The sequence below is a fragment of the Apis florea genome, unplaced genomic scaffold (genome assembly GCF_048593485.1).
Source record: "Apis florea isolate Af1SG1 unplaced genomic scaffold, ASM4859348v1 contig_2492_pilon, whole genome shotgun sequence".
Lineage (NCBI taxonomy): Eukaryota > Metazoa > Arthropoda > Insecta > Hymenoptera > Apidae > Apis > Apis florea.
The window spans coordinates 1,988,682-2,003,262 of NW_028256593.1; the positions used below are offsets into that span (position 1 = coordinate 1,988,682).

At 23.5% G+C, this 14,581-nt stretch overlaps 5 protein-coding genes across 9 annotated transcripts; 1 reads left to right on the top strand and 4 right to left on the bottom strand.

The window, feature by feature from the left end:
- Positions 1–67: 67 nt before the first annotated feature.
- Positions 68–1,918, bottom strand: LOC100872933 (regucalcin). Its single transcript, XM_031916803.2, has 6 exons — positions 1,680–1,918; positions 1,344–1,507; positions 1,068–1,277; positions 768–980; positions 583–695; positions 68–472 (listed from the first exon to the last, which is right to left on the bottom strand). The coding sequence occupies exons 2-6, from the start codon at positions 1,501–1,503 to the stop codon at positions 227–229; spliced, it is 942 nt and encodes a 313-aa protein (XP_031772663.2). The 5' UTR covers positions 1,504–1,507; positions 1,680–1,918; the 3' UTR covers positions 68–226.
- Positions 1,919–1,920: 2 nt separating this feature from the next.
- On the bottom strand, positions 1,921–4,326 carry LOC100872814 (regucalcin). Its single transcript, XM_003694042.4, has 7 exons — positions 3,952–4,326; positions 3,787–3,864; positions 3,299–3,483; positions 2,998–3,207; positions 2,692–2,904; positions 2,497–2,609; positions 1,921–2,423 (listed from the first exon to the last, which is right to left on the bottom strand). Exons 2-7 carry the CDS (start codon positions 3,846–3,848, stop codon positions 2,193–2,195), a joined length of 1,014 nt encoding a protein of 337 aa, XP_003694090.1. The 5' UTR covers positions 3,849–3,864; positions 3,952–4,326; the 3' UTR covers positions 1,921–2,192.
- A 658-nt stretch (positions 4,327–4,984) lies between these two features.
- Sec61alpha (SEC61 translocon subunit alpha) lies at positions 4,985–8,651 on the top strand. Its single transcript, XM_012487305.3, has 8 exons — positions 4,985–5,204; positions 5,404–5,471; positions 5,683–5,748; positions 5,832–6,042; positions 6,180–6,437; positions 6,498–6,664; positions 6,747–7,136; positions 7,209–8,651. The coding sequence occupies exons 1-8, from the start codon at positions 5,198–5,200 to the stop codon at positions 7,470–7,472; spliced, it is 1,431 nt and encodes a 476-aa protein (XP_012342759.1). The 5' UTR covers positions 4,985–5,197; the 3' UTR covers positions 7,473–8,651.
- Positions 8,652–8,794: 143 nt separating this feature from the next.
- Positions 8,795–12,846, bottom strand: omd (integrator complex subunit 5 omd). 2 transcript variants are annotated; one of them, XM_003694039.4, is made up of 11 exons: positions 12,181–12,846; positions 11,972–12,101; positions 11,501–11,910; positions 11,279–11,414; positions 10,550–11,219; positions 10,239–10,486; positions 9,962–10,167; positions 9,754–9,900; positions 9,541–9,681; positions 9,192–9,452; positions 8,795–9,114 (listed from the first exon to the last, which is right to left on the bottom strand). In XM_003694039.4, the coding sequence occupies exons 1-11, from the start codon at positions 12,400–12,402 to the stop codon at positions 8,893–8,895; spliced, it is 2,793 nt and encodes a 930-aa protein (XP_003694087.1). In that variant the 5' UTR covers positions 12,403–12,846; the 3' UTR covers positions 8,795–8,892. The 2 variants fall into 2 exon arrangements, with proteins under 2 accessions (XP_003694087.1, XP_012342758.1); XM_012487304.2 differs by having other exon boundaries at positions 12,177–12,667.
- A 286-nt stretch (positions 12,847–13,132) lies between these two features.
- Positions 13,133–14,545, bottom strand: LOC100869673 (protein MANBAL). 4 transcript variants are annotated; one of them, XM_012487065.3, is made up of 3 exons: positions 14,411–14,545; positions 13,512–13,691; positions 13,133–13,447 (listed from the first exon to the last, which is right to left on the bottom strand). In XM_012487065.3, the coding sequence occupies exons 2-3, from the start codon at positions 13,680–13,682 to the stop codon at positions 13,349–13,351; spliced, it is 270 nt and encodes an 89-aa protein (XP_012342519.1). In that variant the 5' UTR covers positions 13,683–13,691; positions 14,411–14,545; the 3' UTR covers positions 13,133–13,348. The 4 variants fall into 4 exon arrangements, with proteins under 4 accessions (XP_012342519.1, XP_012342518.1, XP_012342520.1 ...); XM_012487064.3 differs by having other exon boundaries at positions 14,093–14,438; XM_012487066.3 differs by having other exon boundaries at positions 14,204–14,435.
- Positions 14,546–14,581: the final 36 nt, after the last annotated feature.

Consider the following 14,581-nt stretch of genomic DNA (forward strand, 5'->3'; position numbering starts at 1 on the left):
ATTATATATGTATATATATACATATATATATATATATATACTATTTACTTTTATTGAATAAGAAATTCAAATCATTTTTTAGTTTAAAATGTTTATTTCTTTGCAAAAATTGCTACAGAGAATTTTTATATACAATCTACAAATTTTGTTATTTTTAATTTAATATTAAAAAAATATGTTTTATATATATTTGTATATATTTTAAATATTTATATGTATATCTATCTTAATTTATTTTTGGTAGTTTAAATGAATTGGCAGGAAAACCACAAACACCTAAACCTTTAATAGCAAATAAATAACCAGCATGTAATTGCTCTTTTAATTGATTCTCATTTAATCCAGTACGCGCTGATGTTACATACAAAATATCAAGATTAGGACCACCAAAAGCAACACTAGTTATGTTCTTGGCATTGTTAATCTTAACAAAACGCAACAATTCACCCGTTTTTGGATTTATATTGAGAATCTAAATATTAAAAATTTCCGTTTTTCAAAAAATAAATGTCAATTATTTCCTTACAATGTATTTTATAATAATTATTAATTGTAATAGAAATTGTATGTAATAATACTTACACCACCTCCACCATAAACAGCAACCCAAAGATTTCCATTTGTATCTATAGTCATACCATCTGGTAATCCAGGAATATTATTTTTCAAGAAATCAAACACAATTTTTTTATTTGCTATAAAAAAAAGAATTAAAAATGTAAATTTAACATAAAATATATTATATTGATATATTATAAATTTCTTACATATGATTCCTGTTTGAGAATTGTAATTATATGCCATGATCTGATAGCTGAGTGAATCAATATAGTAAAATATATCATTATTAGGATTCCAGGCTAATCCATTACTTATAGATACAGGAGATATTTGTTTTTTCAACTTAAAATCATTACCAATTGAATAAAGAGATCCTACATTAGATGGAAAAATTCCATTTTTCTCATGACCCATAGTTCCTAATAAAAAAAAACTTATATTGTAAAAATGTATACTTTAAATTATATATACACACTCATATAAAATAATTCATATTTTTAACTAACCAGCCCATAATCTTCCAGAGGAATCTACTTTTCCATCATTCAATCTTGTCTCTATTCTATCACTATCTGCACTAATTAATATTTGAGCTATACAATTTTCAAGGCTTTTCTCGCTATTCCAAGAAAAAAGTACAAAATCTATACCACATCCAGCAACAAATTTATCAGTGCATCCTTCAACAGGAACAACAAATCCAACTGGTCCATTTTCTATACAAATATATATATAAAAATATATTAAAATTAATAAATTAGAAAATATTTTTAACTACTTACCAATAAACACAGAAGTAACAATACCAGATGCAGGATCAAATCTGAATACTTTTTGGGCATATATATCAACATAATATAGTTTTTGAGAAATAGAATCCCAATGAGGACCTTCACCAAGATCATATGGTCCAACGAGTGGTTCAAGAGTTATATCTGACATTTTTCTAATTTAATAATTGCATACATTTTCATTGATTTATAATCGTGATATATAATATATGCAGCGACAAATGTTTTTAGCGCACGAAATGTAAATAAAAAAAGAAATGCATATAAAAATTATTGTTCATTTATTCAAGTATTCAAAATTCATTTATTTGATTATATGATACTTACTTTATTATTATTTTCGTTATAAAACAATATGTGATTTTCACTTAATATCGAATTTAATAATTAAACTAACAATTTATCTAATTCAATTCAAAGATTTAAATGAATACTAATATAAATGATAGAACTTTTATATATAATTTAAATAGATAAAATTTTGTGCTTAATAATCGCTTTTAATAATGCATATGGATAATGATCTATTACGACATAGAGTATGATGGGGTTATCAAATTAAAGACAATTTTATTTTATCATAAAAAAAATTATTTAATAGAAAACAAATTAACGAAGATTAAATATTTTTACAATTTTTGCAATATAATGATTAAAGTGTATTATTAATAACTATTTTTTATATTAATTCAAAAATTTCATTGTTTTTTAATAGTAAAATAATATTTCAGAAGAACAAATATAAAATTTTATTTATTTTTTTATTATTATCTCTTTTTTAATCATCTGTGCATAATAAATATAAAGTGCATAAAAATATTTGTTTTTAAAAATTATTATTTAAATTTTAAATGAATTTGCTACAAGGCCACGCACTCCTAAGCCTCTTACAGCAAAAACATAACCAGAATATGGTTTTTCTGTCAATTCCTTTTTAGTTAAATCACGACTAGATGTTGTGACAAATAAAGTATCTAGTAGAGGTCCCCCAAATGTGCAACTAGTTATTTTTGTAACAGGAAGCTCGATGAAACGTATTACTTTACCAGTATAAGGATTGACATTGATCACCTGTTTATTTAATATGTTAATATTTCATAAATATTATTAATGATATGTAAAAGAATTTTTTTTAAACACTTACACCACCTCCACCATATAAAGCTATCCAAAGATTTCCATTTCTATCTATAGTCATACCATCAGGTAATCCAGAAATGTTATTTTTCTGAAGGTCAAATACAATTCTTTTATTAGCTGAAATGAATTATATTATTATAAATTTAAGTCAATATGAATTTTATATTTTATATGCAATATATTTCAAATGATATTCTACATATAGTTCCATTAATAGGCTCAAAATCAAATGCTGCTATTTGAAGTGTAGGAGTATCAATATAATAAAATGTATCATCCTGAAGATTCCAAGCTAATCCATTACTATTAGTAACAGGAGATAATTCTTTTTTTGGTTTAAGATCTGAATCAATACGATATAAAGATGCTTGATTAGGAATAACAACATCATTTACTTCTGGTCCTATTGTTCCTATAGAGATATAATAGATATATATTATATGAATTGGTATTTTCATTTAATAGAGAAAGTGAAAAAGAGAAAGGTTGATCATTTTCAACTAACCACCCCAAAATCTTCCTAAAGAATCTGCTTTTCCATCATTCCATCTAGTTCCATTTCGATCATTATCAACAATAGTAAGTACTTTAGGAATAGATTTGGTAACATTTCTATGTTCATCCCATGTAACTAAAATGAAATCTGTACCACAACCAGCAACAAATTTCTGAGGTTCTCCTTCAACAGGGATAGCAAATCCAATAGGTCCATTTTCTAATCATTTATAAATAATCATTCATTAATGTTAATTTGTGAAAAAAGTATATCGACGTCTTTTTTTATAGGAATATACTAATAAATTTACCTATAAATATACAGGAAAGATCTTTTGTTATAGGATCAAATCTATATATTTTTTGTGCTTCTATATCAACAAAATAAAGTTTTTGAATATGAGAATCCCAATGAGGACCTTCACTATGCTCAAATCTGCCTATTATTGGTTCAATAACTAGATCAGAATTATGCTTGAGATTTATATCGATTTCTCTATAAATGATAAAAACATAATAATTGATAAAAAACATAAATATTTTCAATTATAAAAAAAAATAATTTTCACAAACTAACAAACTTTTTAATTATGATAAATATTTTGCAATTCAAGTATTTTTATTCATATAGTTATTAAAATTTCGTATTTTGTACAAAATAAATATTATAGTATTTCTTTTTATACTCACATCATTGAAAAAATAGAAAATAAATGAAAAATATTATTTATATTAATGTTATTTATATTGTGTAAAAAAACTTAATATATGGTGAATTATAGCAAATCCTTTCACTTACATGCCATGAACGAAGAAATTAAAATATAATCCGAGAAATAATATTATATAAATATTTTGCATTGTATATGAGATGATGCTATAATTATAAAATATGTATTAAGCAAAAATTAATAATTTAAAAAACACTTTTCAAGAAAACTACTACTTAGTTTAAATAACTTACTTTGTTCTTTATATAGTATTTCTTCATTCACTGACCTCACTGATAATTGCAAAATATGTACAAATATGACAGCATTAAAATATTAGCTTGACAAAATTGATGACAAAATTGATATTATAATTGATGTTTTGATATATGATAATGAATTATATAGGAAAACAAAATTTAATTTTTATAACTTTTTATTCGCGATTTAATGTTTTTCACATAATATAAATTTCTTAGCATTATAATGGAAATTTATTATTTTATTTAAATAAAATTAATAAAGAATTGTTGTACAATTTAAAAATAATAGAAATCTATCTATATTATCTCGTATAAAATTTTTATTTATATAAAAGTATATATTTCTGCAGAAAGTATAATTTTCTTAGTAACTTACATTTTTCAAAATTATTATTATAATAATATTTCGAAAATGTTTTTTTTATATTATAAGAATAATATAATATGCTTAACAAACTAGATGCGTAGAAATTCATTAATTAACATAGACTTAACATAATAATATATTTACGTGTAAATGAATTCTAGTTAGAAAGCATAAATTTTTAATGTAAAATTTATGTTAATAAATAATGATATAGATTATGTAAAATTATTTATATCAGTTATCATATATAATAATTTTTTAAAAAATAATTTTTGAAACTTTTCTAAATTTGATGATTGAAAATGATTTTTTTTTGGTAATTTATAATAAAAATTTTGTATATGTAAATTATTTTTCTATATGTAAAACATTTTGCAGATTTTGCAGAATGCTTTTATTGTAGATTTTCATATATAAATTTTCATATATATATTTAAAAAAAAAATTTTCATACAAAATTTATTTTCGCATTGTAAATTTTCTAATATATATAAATATTTATATTATTATATAATAAGGATTTTTTCATTTCATATCTAATTTAATATTAAATCCGATTTTTAAATAAAAAAAAAAAATTTAAAAACATGCAATGAGCACGTGCAAATTTGACTATGGCGTCATCTAACATCATTTTTAAGAATCTTTCCCTCGTGCCGGCCAACATCATCAGGTCACGTGACAATAGCATATTGATACGTGTCGACAAAGGGAGCCACGACTCGCTACAGTTTGCCAATCGAGCATACGCAGCCAAGTTTTCTCGGATTCTTGTTTTAAACTAGTATCTTCGCAGCATTGTCAATTCTAAAGTGAGTAGGAAGTGTTCTAACATCGTGATCCTTAGAATAGTTATACCTCGGATTCAAAATGGGATGTAAGTATACTACTTCCAGTCAAAAATTCAAAAATATTTTATTTAAAGCTACAATCATTGCAATTAACTAAGATCGTAACTTAACTTGATTTCTTTTCTTTTAAAACATATTGTTCACTTCATTGAATTTTAAATATTTTATTTTTCATTTCATAATTTTGTTAATATGAGATCTAATTTTTTTATATATATTTTGCAGTTAAATTTTTAGAGGTAATAAAGCCGTTTTGTAGTATACTCCCGGAAATAGAAAAACCGAAACGAAAAGTAAGTTTATATCAAACTATTTCTATTTCTGTTTTATATTTATAGTATCATATATTATTTTGTTACTTTTTATAATTTTTGTTTGTGATTTTAAAAATGAATTCTTTATTATTTATTAGTCAAATTCAATTTCATTTAAATGTTTACTTAAAATTACTTAGATTTTTAGAATCTTTTTAATAATGATTTAAGAATTTAAATATTTTTATAGATACAATTTCGAGAAAAAGTATTATGGACTGCAATTACATTGTTTATTTTCTTAGTATGTTGTCAGGTAAGAATAGTTTTATAATAATTATTTTGCATTAATATTGTATGAAATTTCTTTATATAATGAAACATATTTTATTTTTATAGATTCCTTTATTTGGAATTATGTCTTCAGATAGTGCAGATCCTTTTTATTGGATTCGGGTTATACTTGCATCAAATAGAGGAACTCTTATGGAATTAGGAATTTCTCCTATTGTTACGTCTGGTTTAATCATGCAATTATTGAGTGGTACAAAAATAATTGAAGTTGGAGATACTCCAAAAGATAGAGCTCTTTTTAATGGTGCTCAAAAATGTAAGAAAAATATAATTCATTTTTTAAAATTGTTGATGTTTTTATTATTTATTTATTTATTTTATTAATTTATTATATTTACTATTTATTATTTTATTTATTTATTATATTAATTATATTTATTTTTTGTTTTTCAGTATTTGGAATGGTTATTACTGTTGGTCAAGCTATTGTATATGTAATGACTGGAATGTATGGTGATCCAACAGAAATTGGAGCTGGTGTTTGTTTATTAATTATTATCCAATTATTTGTTGCTGGATTGATTGTATTATTATTAGATGAATTACTCCAAAAAGGATATGGATTAGGAAGTGGAATTTCACTTTTTATTGCTACAAATATTTGTGAAACAATTGTATGGAAAGCATTTTCTCCAACTACTGTTAATACAGGTATGATTTTATTTTTTATCGATATTCATAGAAATTAAAATAACATTCTTATTTAAATAGGGCGTGGTACAGAATTTGAAGGTGCTGTAATTGCACTATTTCATTTATTGGCTACGAGACAAGACAAAGTTCGAGCTCTTCGTGAGGCATTTTATAGACAAAATCTTCCTAATCTTATGAATTTACTTGCTACAATTCTAGTATTTGCTATTGTAATTTATTTCCAGGTATATATAATGAAATTATTTTAATTTAATATATATATATATAATAATTACAATGAAAGATATAATTATATTTCATTTATAGGGTTTCCATGTCGATTTACCAATCAAATCTGCTAGATATAGAGGACAATACAGCAGTTATCCTATTAAACTGTTTTATACGAGCAATATTCCTATAATTCTTCAATCTGCTTTGATATCTAATTTATATGTTATTTCACAAATGTTAGCTGTTAAATTTCAAGGAAATATTATTGTGAACCTATTGGGAGTATGGTCTGACATTGGCGGCGGTGGTCCTGCACGATCTTATCCTGTTGGAGGATTGTGTTATTATTTATCACCACCAGAATCTGTGGGACATATTCTTCAAGATCCCATTCATGCTATTCTTTATATTTTGTTTATGCTTGGATCTTGTGCTTTCTTTTCAAAAACATGGATTGAGATTTCTGGTAGCTCAGCAAAAGCTGTAAGTATTTGTTTTACTATTTACATTGCTTTTGAATTTTGTATTTTAAGCAAACATAAAAATATTTTGCAGGTTGCAAAACAATTAAAAGAACAACAAATGGTAATGAGAGGTCATAGAGATAATTCTATGATCCATGAATTGAATAGATATATTCCAACTGCAGCAGCGTTTGGTGGATTGTGTATTGGTGCTTTATCTGTATTAGCTGATTTTCTTGGTGCAATTGGTTCAGGTACTGGTATTTTACTTGCAGTCACAATTATATACCAGTACTTTGAGATCTTCGTTAAAGAACAAAGTGAAATGGGTGGCATGAGTACACTACTTTTCTAAATTTAATTTACATAGACTTTAAAAGTGACTTTTTTAATTCTGAAGAACTGAATAATAATTTATTATAAAATATGTCCATTTGCGACGTCAAATACTATTAATTACTCAATAGAGTAATAGAAAGTCTTCAATATGAATCAAGCACATTTTTATTTCTTGTTTGTCGTTTAAAAAATTGCATATATAAATACATATACGTATTACATAATTTTTTTTTTTTTTTTTTCAAAATAGTTTTCTATGCATGATCATCTCATACTTAAGAAATATTTAATTAAATATTTTTTCATACTTACTATGTATCAATCTGTAGATTTTGCAATTTTTTATTTATGCATCGTGATAAAGAATATCTTTTTTTATATATGAAATATTAATAATGATTCTGCACTGTGTCAATAAATATCAAAAGGAATTTTGAAAAATGTAATGTTGACAAAGCGTAGAAGTTCGCACTCGAACGTGTAATATGTAAAATGCTCGAATGTAAAAAGAGACATTCAATTTGAATGCTCTGAATTTATACACAAAATGTTATATACAACGAGCAGTGTACATAGAAAGAAAGTAATTAAATATTTTCAACATTTTTTTTTTTACTAGTGTTTTATGCTCCGAGTAATACGGAGTCATATAAAAGACTCTCAAAATGCACGATTAAGATCGTGACGTTTATGCGAATCGAATCATTGCATAATGTATAATCATTTCGTCAGGACGAGACACCCACCTAGGGTATTCGTACAATCAACTAATTCGTACAATGTTCGCTCATCATAGATATCATTCCTATATTAATAATACAAAGTAAAGTAATATTTGTTTCTTATGTATTTAAGTGAATATGCTTTTATAAAAAGTAAAACTTGTTATTTGTCTTGTTTACCTTCTTGCTCCAATTTGTATTAATTTGTTTTTAGCATTTGAGAGTAGCAAACTACTTTAAGAAAATGAAAATTTATTCGACATAAATAGATAAAAATGGTGAAAATTATTTATAAATTATGTGTATTGTATTTGTATATCGTATTATATTGTATATTACTTAGTTATATTCAAAGATTAGTAAACTTAACTCCTATTTTATATAATATAAATGATATCTTTTATTTTATATGTAGAATTGTTATTAAAACATGACTGAAAATATATTTATTGTCCAGAATAGTAAATGAAAAATCCATGTTTAAGTATTAATTCAAAATCATTTTAAATAAATAAAGAATTAATGCAATATTAATTGAAGATGTTCTATAGTAATTTAATAAAATAATTAAAAATATTATAAAAAAATGTGTGGATATTTAAAAAATATATTAAAATTTAGTTAAAAAATTTTTTTAATATAATTTAACAATTAATTTGTTAAATTTTTGTTATTCTATTCCACAAAATTATGTATATATTGTAAAAAGTATAATTATTTATTTTCATTATAAAAGAGGGCAGCATAAAGTGGACCCAATATATGGATATTGGCTAACAGAACTAAACGGAGTGTTTCTGTAAATCGTAAATTTGGAGTAGAAGTATCTGTATCTCTCCAAGCAATATTAGCTCCTTCGCTGCGCGTGAAAAGAGCTGGTGATGGAACATTTTCACGCATATAAGCCCATACACATTCTTTCATTATAGTATTTATCTATAATAATATACATTTTATTTTAATTTCAAAATAATATATATCAAATAATCATTACAATAATTACAAAAACTCACCTGATGCGGTTCTAAAATTGGTAAAATATCTCTTATACTTGCTAATGGAGGTGGTAATAATTGGCCAAGTGCCATAACACTTACGAGTAAAGTACCTTCTTCTATATTCCAGTTGGCCATAACTGTAGCAGCAATACCTCTCAACAAAACTGAACAATAAGCTAATGCTGGTCTGTACCAAGCTGTTAATTCTAACAATGTCCATAATAATGGTACATCTTTAAATGTTCGACGAATTTGTAAATCCCTTTCTATAGTAACCTAATATAATAATTAAAAAATTACATTAAAATTAATTTGTTAATTTTTAAGATTAAAATTATAATATTTTAAGATTATAACAAAATACCTTTGTAAATTCTTCATCAGGCCATGGTAATCCATTATACATAACATCAGGTGAAACTAATTCAACTAACAATAAACTGACCATTGTTAAAGCATCTAAGTTCACAGGATACCGTTCCGATTCACGATTACTACAACAGGCCTATTAAATTTAAATATTGAATGAATCTTAATATTTTTATTCAATAATTATGTAATATTTTAGAAATTTTACCTTTATTACATCAACCAGCAATATTTTATTTAAAGCAATAATTTCTTTATCAATTGTATTTTCTGGTGGTGGTCTTCTAGGACCATGTCCAATTACGCCAGCATGAAATACCGAAGAATGTTTTTGAGCTAACATCGTACTTGTAACCTAAATAAAATAAAATTTATGTAATTCTTAATAATTTTATTAATAATTTTTTATTTTTTACCTGTTTATGGTTTTGATGTAAAAGTAATATTTCCTCAAATTTTGGTTCGAATTTTTCTTTTGCTCCAAAATATTTTGCAGGATCATTATTGATACTATGTCCCAAAATTTCTCTTAAAGCTAAAACTCGAGCACAAGATGAATAAAAAGTTAAATCTTTTAATAAATGACAAATGATTTTCATACCCTGTTGTTTTTTTGTAATATCTAAAATAAAAAATTTTATCAAGTCTACCTAAAAATTTTTTTGAAAAAAATAAAAGTTATTTTTTAATTACCATTTTCTGCTATACATAAAAAGAAATATTGAATTATAGCTCTTGTTAATTTTAAAGTAAGTTCTACATTTGGCATAAAATTATCTTTTTCAGACATACTAAATAAATCTAACATTTTAGCAATATCATTAGCTAAATTAAAATCTGTTGTTTTAGTTAATAGAGTAGAAATTTGATGTAAATTAGATTTTATAGCGTGAGTTATCATTTTTGATCGAAATACTACTACCTTATTAGATTTTTCCCATCTATAAAAGAAAAATCATATAAATATGTAAGAAATATAATTCTTTTTTTAATTATATACTTACTTTAGTAATATTGTAAGATTTTGAAAAAGCTGTCTTGTTTCTTGTTTCTCTATAACATTTTTATAATTTATTTCTCGAAGTGCTTGTTCCACAACTTGTGTAAAATAGCTATAACTAGCTAATACATTCTCAGTTTCAGATTTATTAGAGGAAAATAGAACGATATTATTAGAAACTAACCGTATCAAAGCCGCAAGATGAAAAGTAGTTACAGCTTTGACTAACATATATGATGCTGCAGATATTAAAATATTAGGACTTTGGCTTCCAAGAAAACATAGCAATCGTACAGCTGTTTGTACACGTAATGAATTTTGATTTAATAACAATGGTAATATCACTGGCAATTCTTGTTTCATAGAATTTAATAAGGAAATATTTGCACATTGTGGTCCATGTGTTCTCAAACGTAAATCGATTTCTTGTAATACCAATTCTAATATTTCAGAACATACGTTTTTTACACTTTGAGCAGCATTAATGCTATGATACCCAACATTGCTTGTATTTAAACTAGTATCTAGTAAAATATTTATTATCTGAGATGCTCCTTGTTCACATCCTAATATCAAATGAACAGTTAAATCTATCAAAGCTTCTGGTTGATTATCAAAGTATTTACACCAATCTAATGCAAATAATGCTAATTGTGGAATTATATCTGGTTTTACTGTAACAAAATAGATAAATTAAATTTTATTTCTTTTATCATAAAATATATTTACTTACATGTTTGTAATACATCACTTGTTATTGCTTTTAAAAGAGTTTGTGAAAGAGATGCTAGATTTAGAAGAAATGGAACAGTAGCCAATTTTTGATTTTTTGTATCCTCATCAATATTTACATCTTCTTCTAGGCTCCACTAAAAATAATATTATTATTAATATTATTAAATATATTTTGAGAAAAATTTTTTCAGTTAATGTTAGCACTTAACACAATTTTTACTTTGAATAAATCTAATAAAGCTGTTGTAATATCTTGAAAATGACTACCAGCCAAATGTCCCAAAATTCCAACTACTGAATTCAATTTAGGATTTTTAACATTATGTTCATGTCCTATTGCACAAAAATCTTTTAGACCACATGACAATACTCTGGTAATAACTGTATTTGGAAAACAACTTCCAACATGAGCTACTACCCAATCAAAATGAGGACTATGTAATACACTAGTATCTAATAGTGCTTTAATACAAGATTCTGTATCTGAATGCATAAGACATTGAAGACATTGTGCTGTGATATCAATCAGAGTACGTGTGGCGCAACAAGACATCCATTGTTGAAGAAAATCATTAATTCCAGCATTCACAGGTAAATTTCCACGTTTTGCATAATCTGAAGAAAGTTTACCTGCAAAAAATTTAATATTTATTATAACAATTTGATTTATAATATCTTAATAATTACATACCTAATAATTCTAATGACCATGCTGAAATAATTGGTGCCCATGCTTCTGGATTTCCATTAATAAAACTACTTAAAACATTGTGAATTTCTGCTATTATAGTTTCCTCACATATTGCTAAATTTTGATTTGTCTAAAAAGATAACAAAATTTATATTAGAACTTTTAATTAAATCATATATTTTATGATATATTATTAAATACTTACTTACTTCGATTTGGCGAACATATTTGGTAACTGCAACAAAAAACACGTTGCAAAAATATTCAAGTACTGCATCTCTTGCAGCAGGTACATTTCGAAGTAAAGATAAAGCTGTTCGCGTTATATCAAGTGTGCTTGTGCTATGAGTTGGGCGAACTGCCCCAGAAATAAATTTTCTAACTTCTGCCAAAATATCTTGTGGCGATAATGTTCCGGTTGGATGTAACATCTTAATTTTGGTCTATTAATAAACGTAATTTAAAAAATACAGCATTTTCTTTTACTTTTCTTAAATTTTAGGTTAAACATAATTATAAAACCAATTCATTGTAATTGCAATATTTCTTGTAATTATTATTATTATTGTTATTATTATTATTATTATATATTAAAAAAATTAGGAAATTAAAAGATATAAATATAAATAAATGTGTGAAAATATTTAATAAACTTAAAATATAATACACGTTTTTTCATTCTTCAAATAATGTTTCTACTTGTTACCTACAGATCGCGTATATTATGATACATAAAATGATCGTTCTTTTATTGAAATTTTAAATTTAGATAAATAGAAAAATATTTCATAAAAAATATAAAAAGTCATGTATTAGTTTATAATTGTATATAATTGTAACATATTTTAATACGAAAAAAAATGAAATGTAAAAATGTTAAATTGTTTATATTTATTTCTATTATTAATATATTTTTTTAATTTTTATCTTTTTTGGATATTTTTTTCGGAAAATAATATTGGAATATAAATAATTTTATTTATTTTATAATTAACTTTTTTTCTTAATTTTTTTCAATAAAAATGATTTTATGGTAATGAATAAATATATATTAAAATAATATTTACTAATATATCTATATGTATTAAAAAAATTTTAAAATATTATGTTTACAATTTTAGAAAAATTAAAAATAGATAAAATTACAAAAAATAGATAAAATTATATCAATAAATTTTTATTAAAACAATATATATTTCTTCAAAAACAATTATAATTAATTTATATTTTAAAATATTGTTAAATATTTAAGATGTTATTGATACTGATTTAATCTAAATAATAAATTATACAAATAACATCTAATATCTAATATTAGTTTTTAAAATTATTAAATAATATAATATTTTTTAACAAATAAATAAACAAGAAAATAATTCAACGTCTTTTCTTTTTTTCTTGTTTTCGTGGTCTATGAGGTCTTCTTGGAGTAACCTGAGGACTATTTTCTGAACATTCAACATCACTTGGATCATCCTGTAATTAATACATAATAATATTTGTAAATCAATTAAATTTACTATAAAAAAAAATTAAATACCTTCAAAGCACCTATACCATCAGAAGGGCCTACTTGATAAACTATTATTGCTAATAAACATATAACTTGGAATATTGCACCAATATATAGCCCAAATCTTAACAATTGTTCAAATAAAGTTTCTTCTGCTGGAAGTAAAAGCCGTTTTAATTGTGGATCAGTGTCTGCCATTTCCAAATACTAAAAAAAAAAAATGATTCTATTTATAATGATTTTTAATATTATTATTTATTAAATATAATTCTAATTTCAACAATTTTTTATCTTTCATTGATAATAATTAATAAATTAAAATAAAATAGCATTTCTATTAATTCATTTTGATATTAAAATGATATTCCATTAAATAAAAATCTAATTTATTTCTAATATATATTATCAATATAAAAATTTTTCTTTTTATTTATTATTTTTGTCTTTCTATTTTGTTATTATTAAAGTATGTAGATTGATGATATGTAGAATAATATTTGTATTTATAAAATATAAATATATTTTTAAAAAATTTCAAAAAATTTCATAAAAATTCAAAAATTATCGTCACACAAAATATTTTTTATTTAAATATTTTTACAGATTACATTTTAAATATTGTCTTCTTAAAACATATGTTATATATTTAGAAATCAATAATCTAAGCTACAGCGATCATAGAATTTTTATATCATACAAACTTGACAAATACTACCAACTTTCTTACTGACGTTTATGTCAATAATTATTTAAATGTCAGTCGATTTCTATTGAAATATTCTAATAAAAATGATATTTCAAGAAAATTGAAACAATTGAATATTAAATGATTTATTATGAAATATGTTCTAATTGATACGAAATAAATCTTTTAATCTTTATTTATTTTTTTTTTTAATTAAGCAAAAGAGATGAATATAAAATACTTATTCTATTTCTCTTGAAGTTGGCAGCAGAAAGTTTATTCATATACTTTAAACTAGATGGCATTTTGCATTGAAGATTCGATATAAGCGCCAGCTACCAGTAGTATTTCATATTAATATCACAAATTTATTATTTCAACAAAAAAAAGATATATTTTTAGTTTTCATAAA

Bases quoted from the DNA above. Each gene is read 5' to 3' on its own strand.
- omd (XM_003694039.4), bottom strand. From the start codon at position 12,402: ATGTTACATCCAACCGGAACATTATCGCCACAAGATATTTTGGCAGAA. The intron at 11,415-11,500 runs GTAAAAATTGTG...TATTATTTTTAG, and splicing joins CTTTATTAGATTTATTCAAA to TGGAGCCTAGAAGAAGATGT. The intron at 9,682-9,753 runs GTAAAATTTCTA...TAAATTTAATAG, and splicing joins TGCTGGTTGATGTAATAAAG to GCCTGTTGTAGTAATCGTGA.
- LOC100872933 (XM_031916803.2), bottom strand. From the start codon at position 1,503: ATGTCAGATATAACTCTTGAACCACTCGTTGGACCATATGATCTTGGT. The intron at 1,278-1,343 runs GTAAGTAGTTAA...ATATTTGTATAG, and splicing joins TGTTACTTCTGTGTTTATTG to AAAATGGACCAGTTGGATTT. The intron at 473-582 runs GTAAGTATTATT...TTTAATATTTAG, and splicing joins CTGTTTATGGTGGAGGTGGT to ATTCTCAATATAAATCCAAA.
- LOC100869673 (XM_012487065.3), bottom strand. From the start codon at position 13,682: ATGGCAGACACTGATCCACAATTAAAACGGCTTTTACTTCCAGCAGAA. The intron at 13,448-13,511 runs GTATTTAATTTT...TATTAATTACAG, and splicing joins ATGGTATAGGTGCTTTGAAG to GATGATCCAAGTGATGTTGA.
- Sec61alpha (XM_012487305.3), top strand. The intron at 5,749-5,831 runs GTAAGAATAGTT...TTATTTTTATAG, and splicing joins TTTTCTTAGTATGTTGTCAG to ATTCCTTTATTTGGAATTAT. The intron at 6,665-6,746 runs GTATATATAATG...TTTCATTTATAG, and splicing joins CTATTGTAATTTATTTCCAG to GGTTTCCATGTCGATTTACC.
- LOC100872814 (XM_003694042.4), bottom strand. From the start codon at position 3,848: ATGCAAAATATTTATATAATATTATTTCTCGGATTATATTTTAATTTC. The intron at 3,484-3,786 runs GTAAGTGAAAGG...TATCATTTATAG, and splicing joins AATTTCTTCGTTCATGGCAT to AGAAATCGATATAAATCTCA. The intron at 2,424-2,496 runs GTAAGTGTTTAA...TTAAATAAACAG, and splicing joins CTTTATATGGTGGAGGTGGT to GTGATCAATGTCAATCCTTA.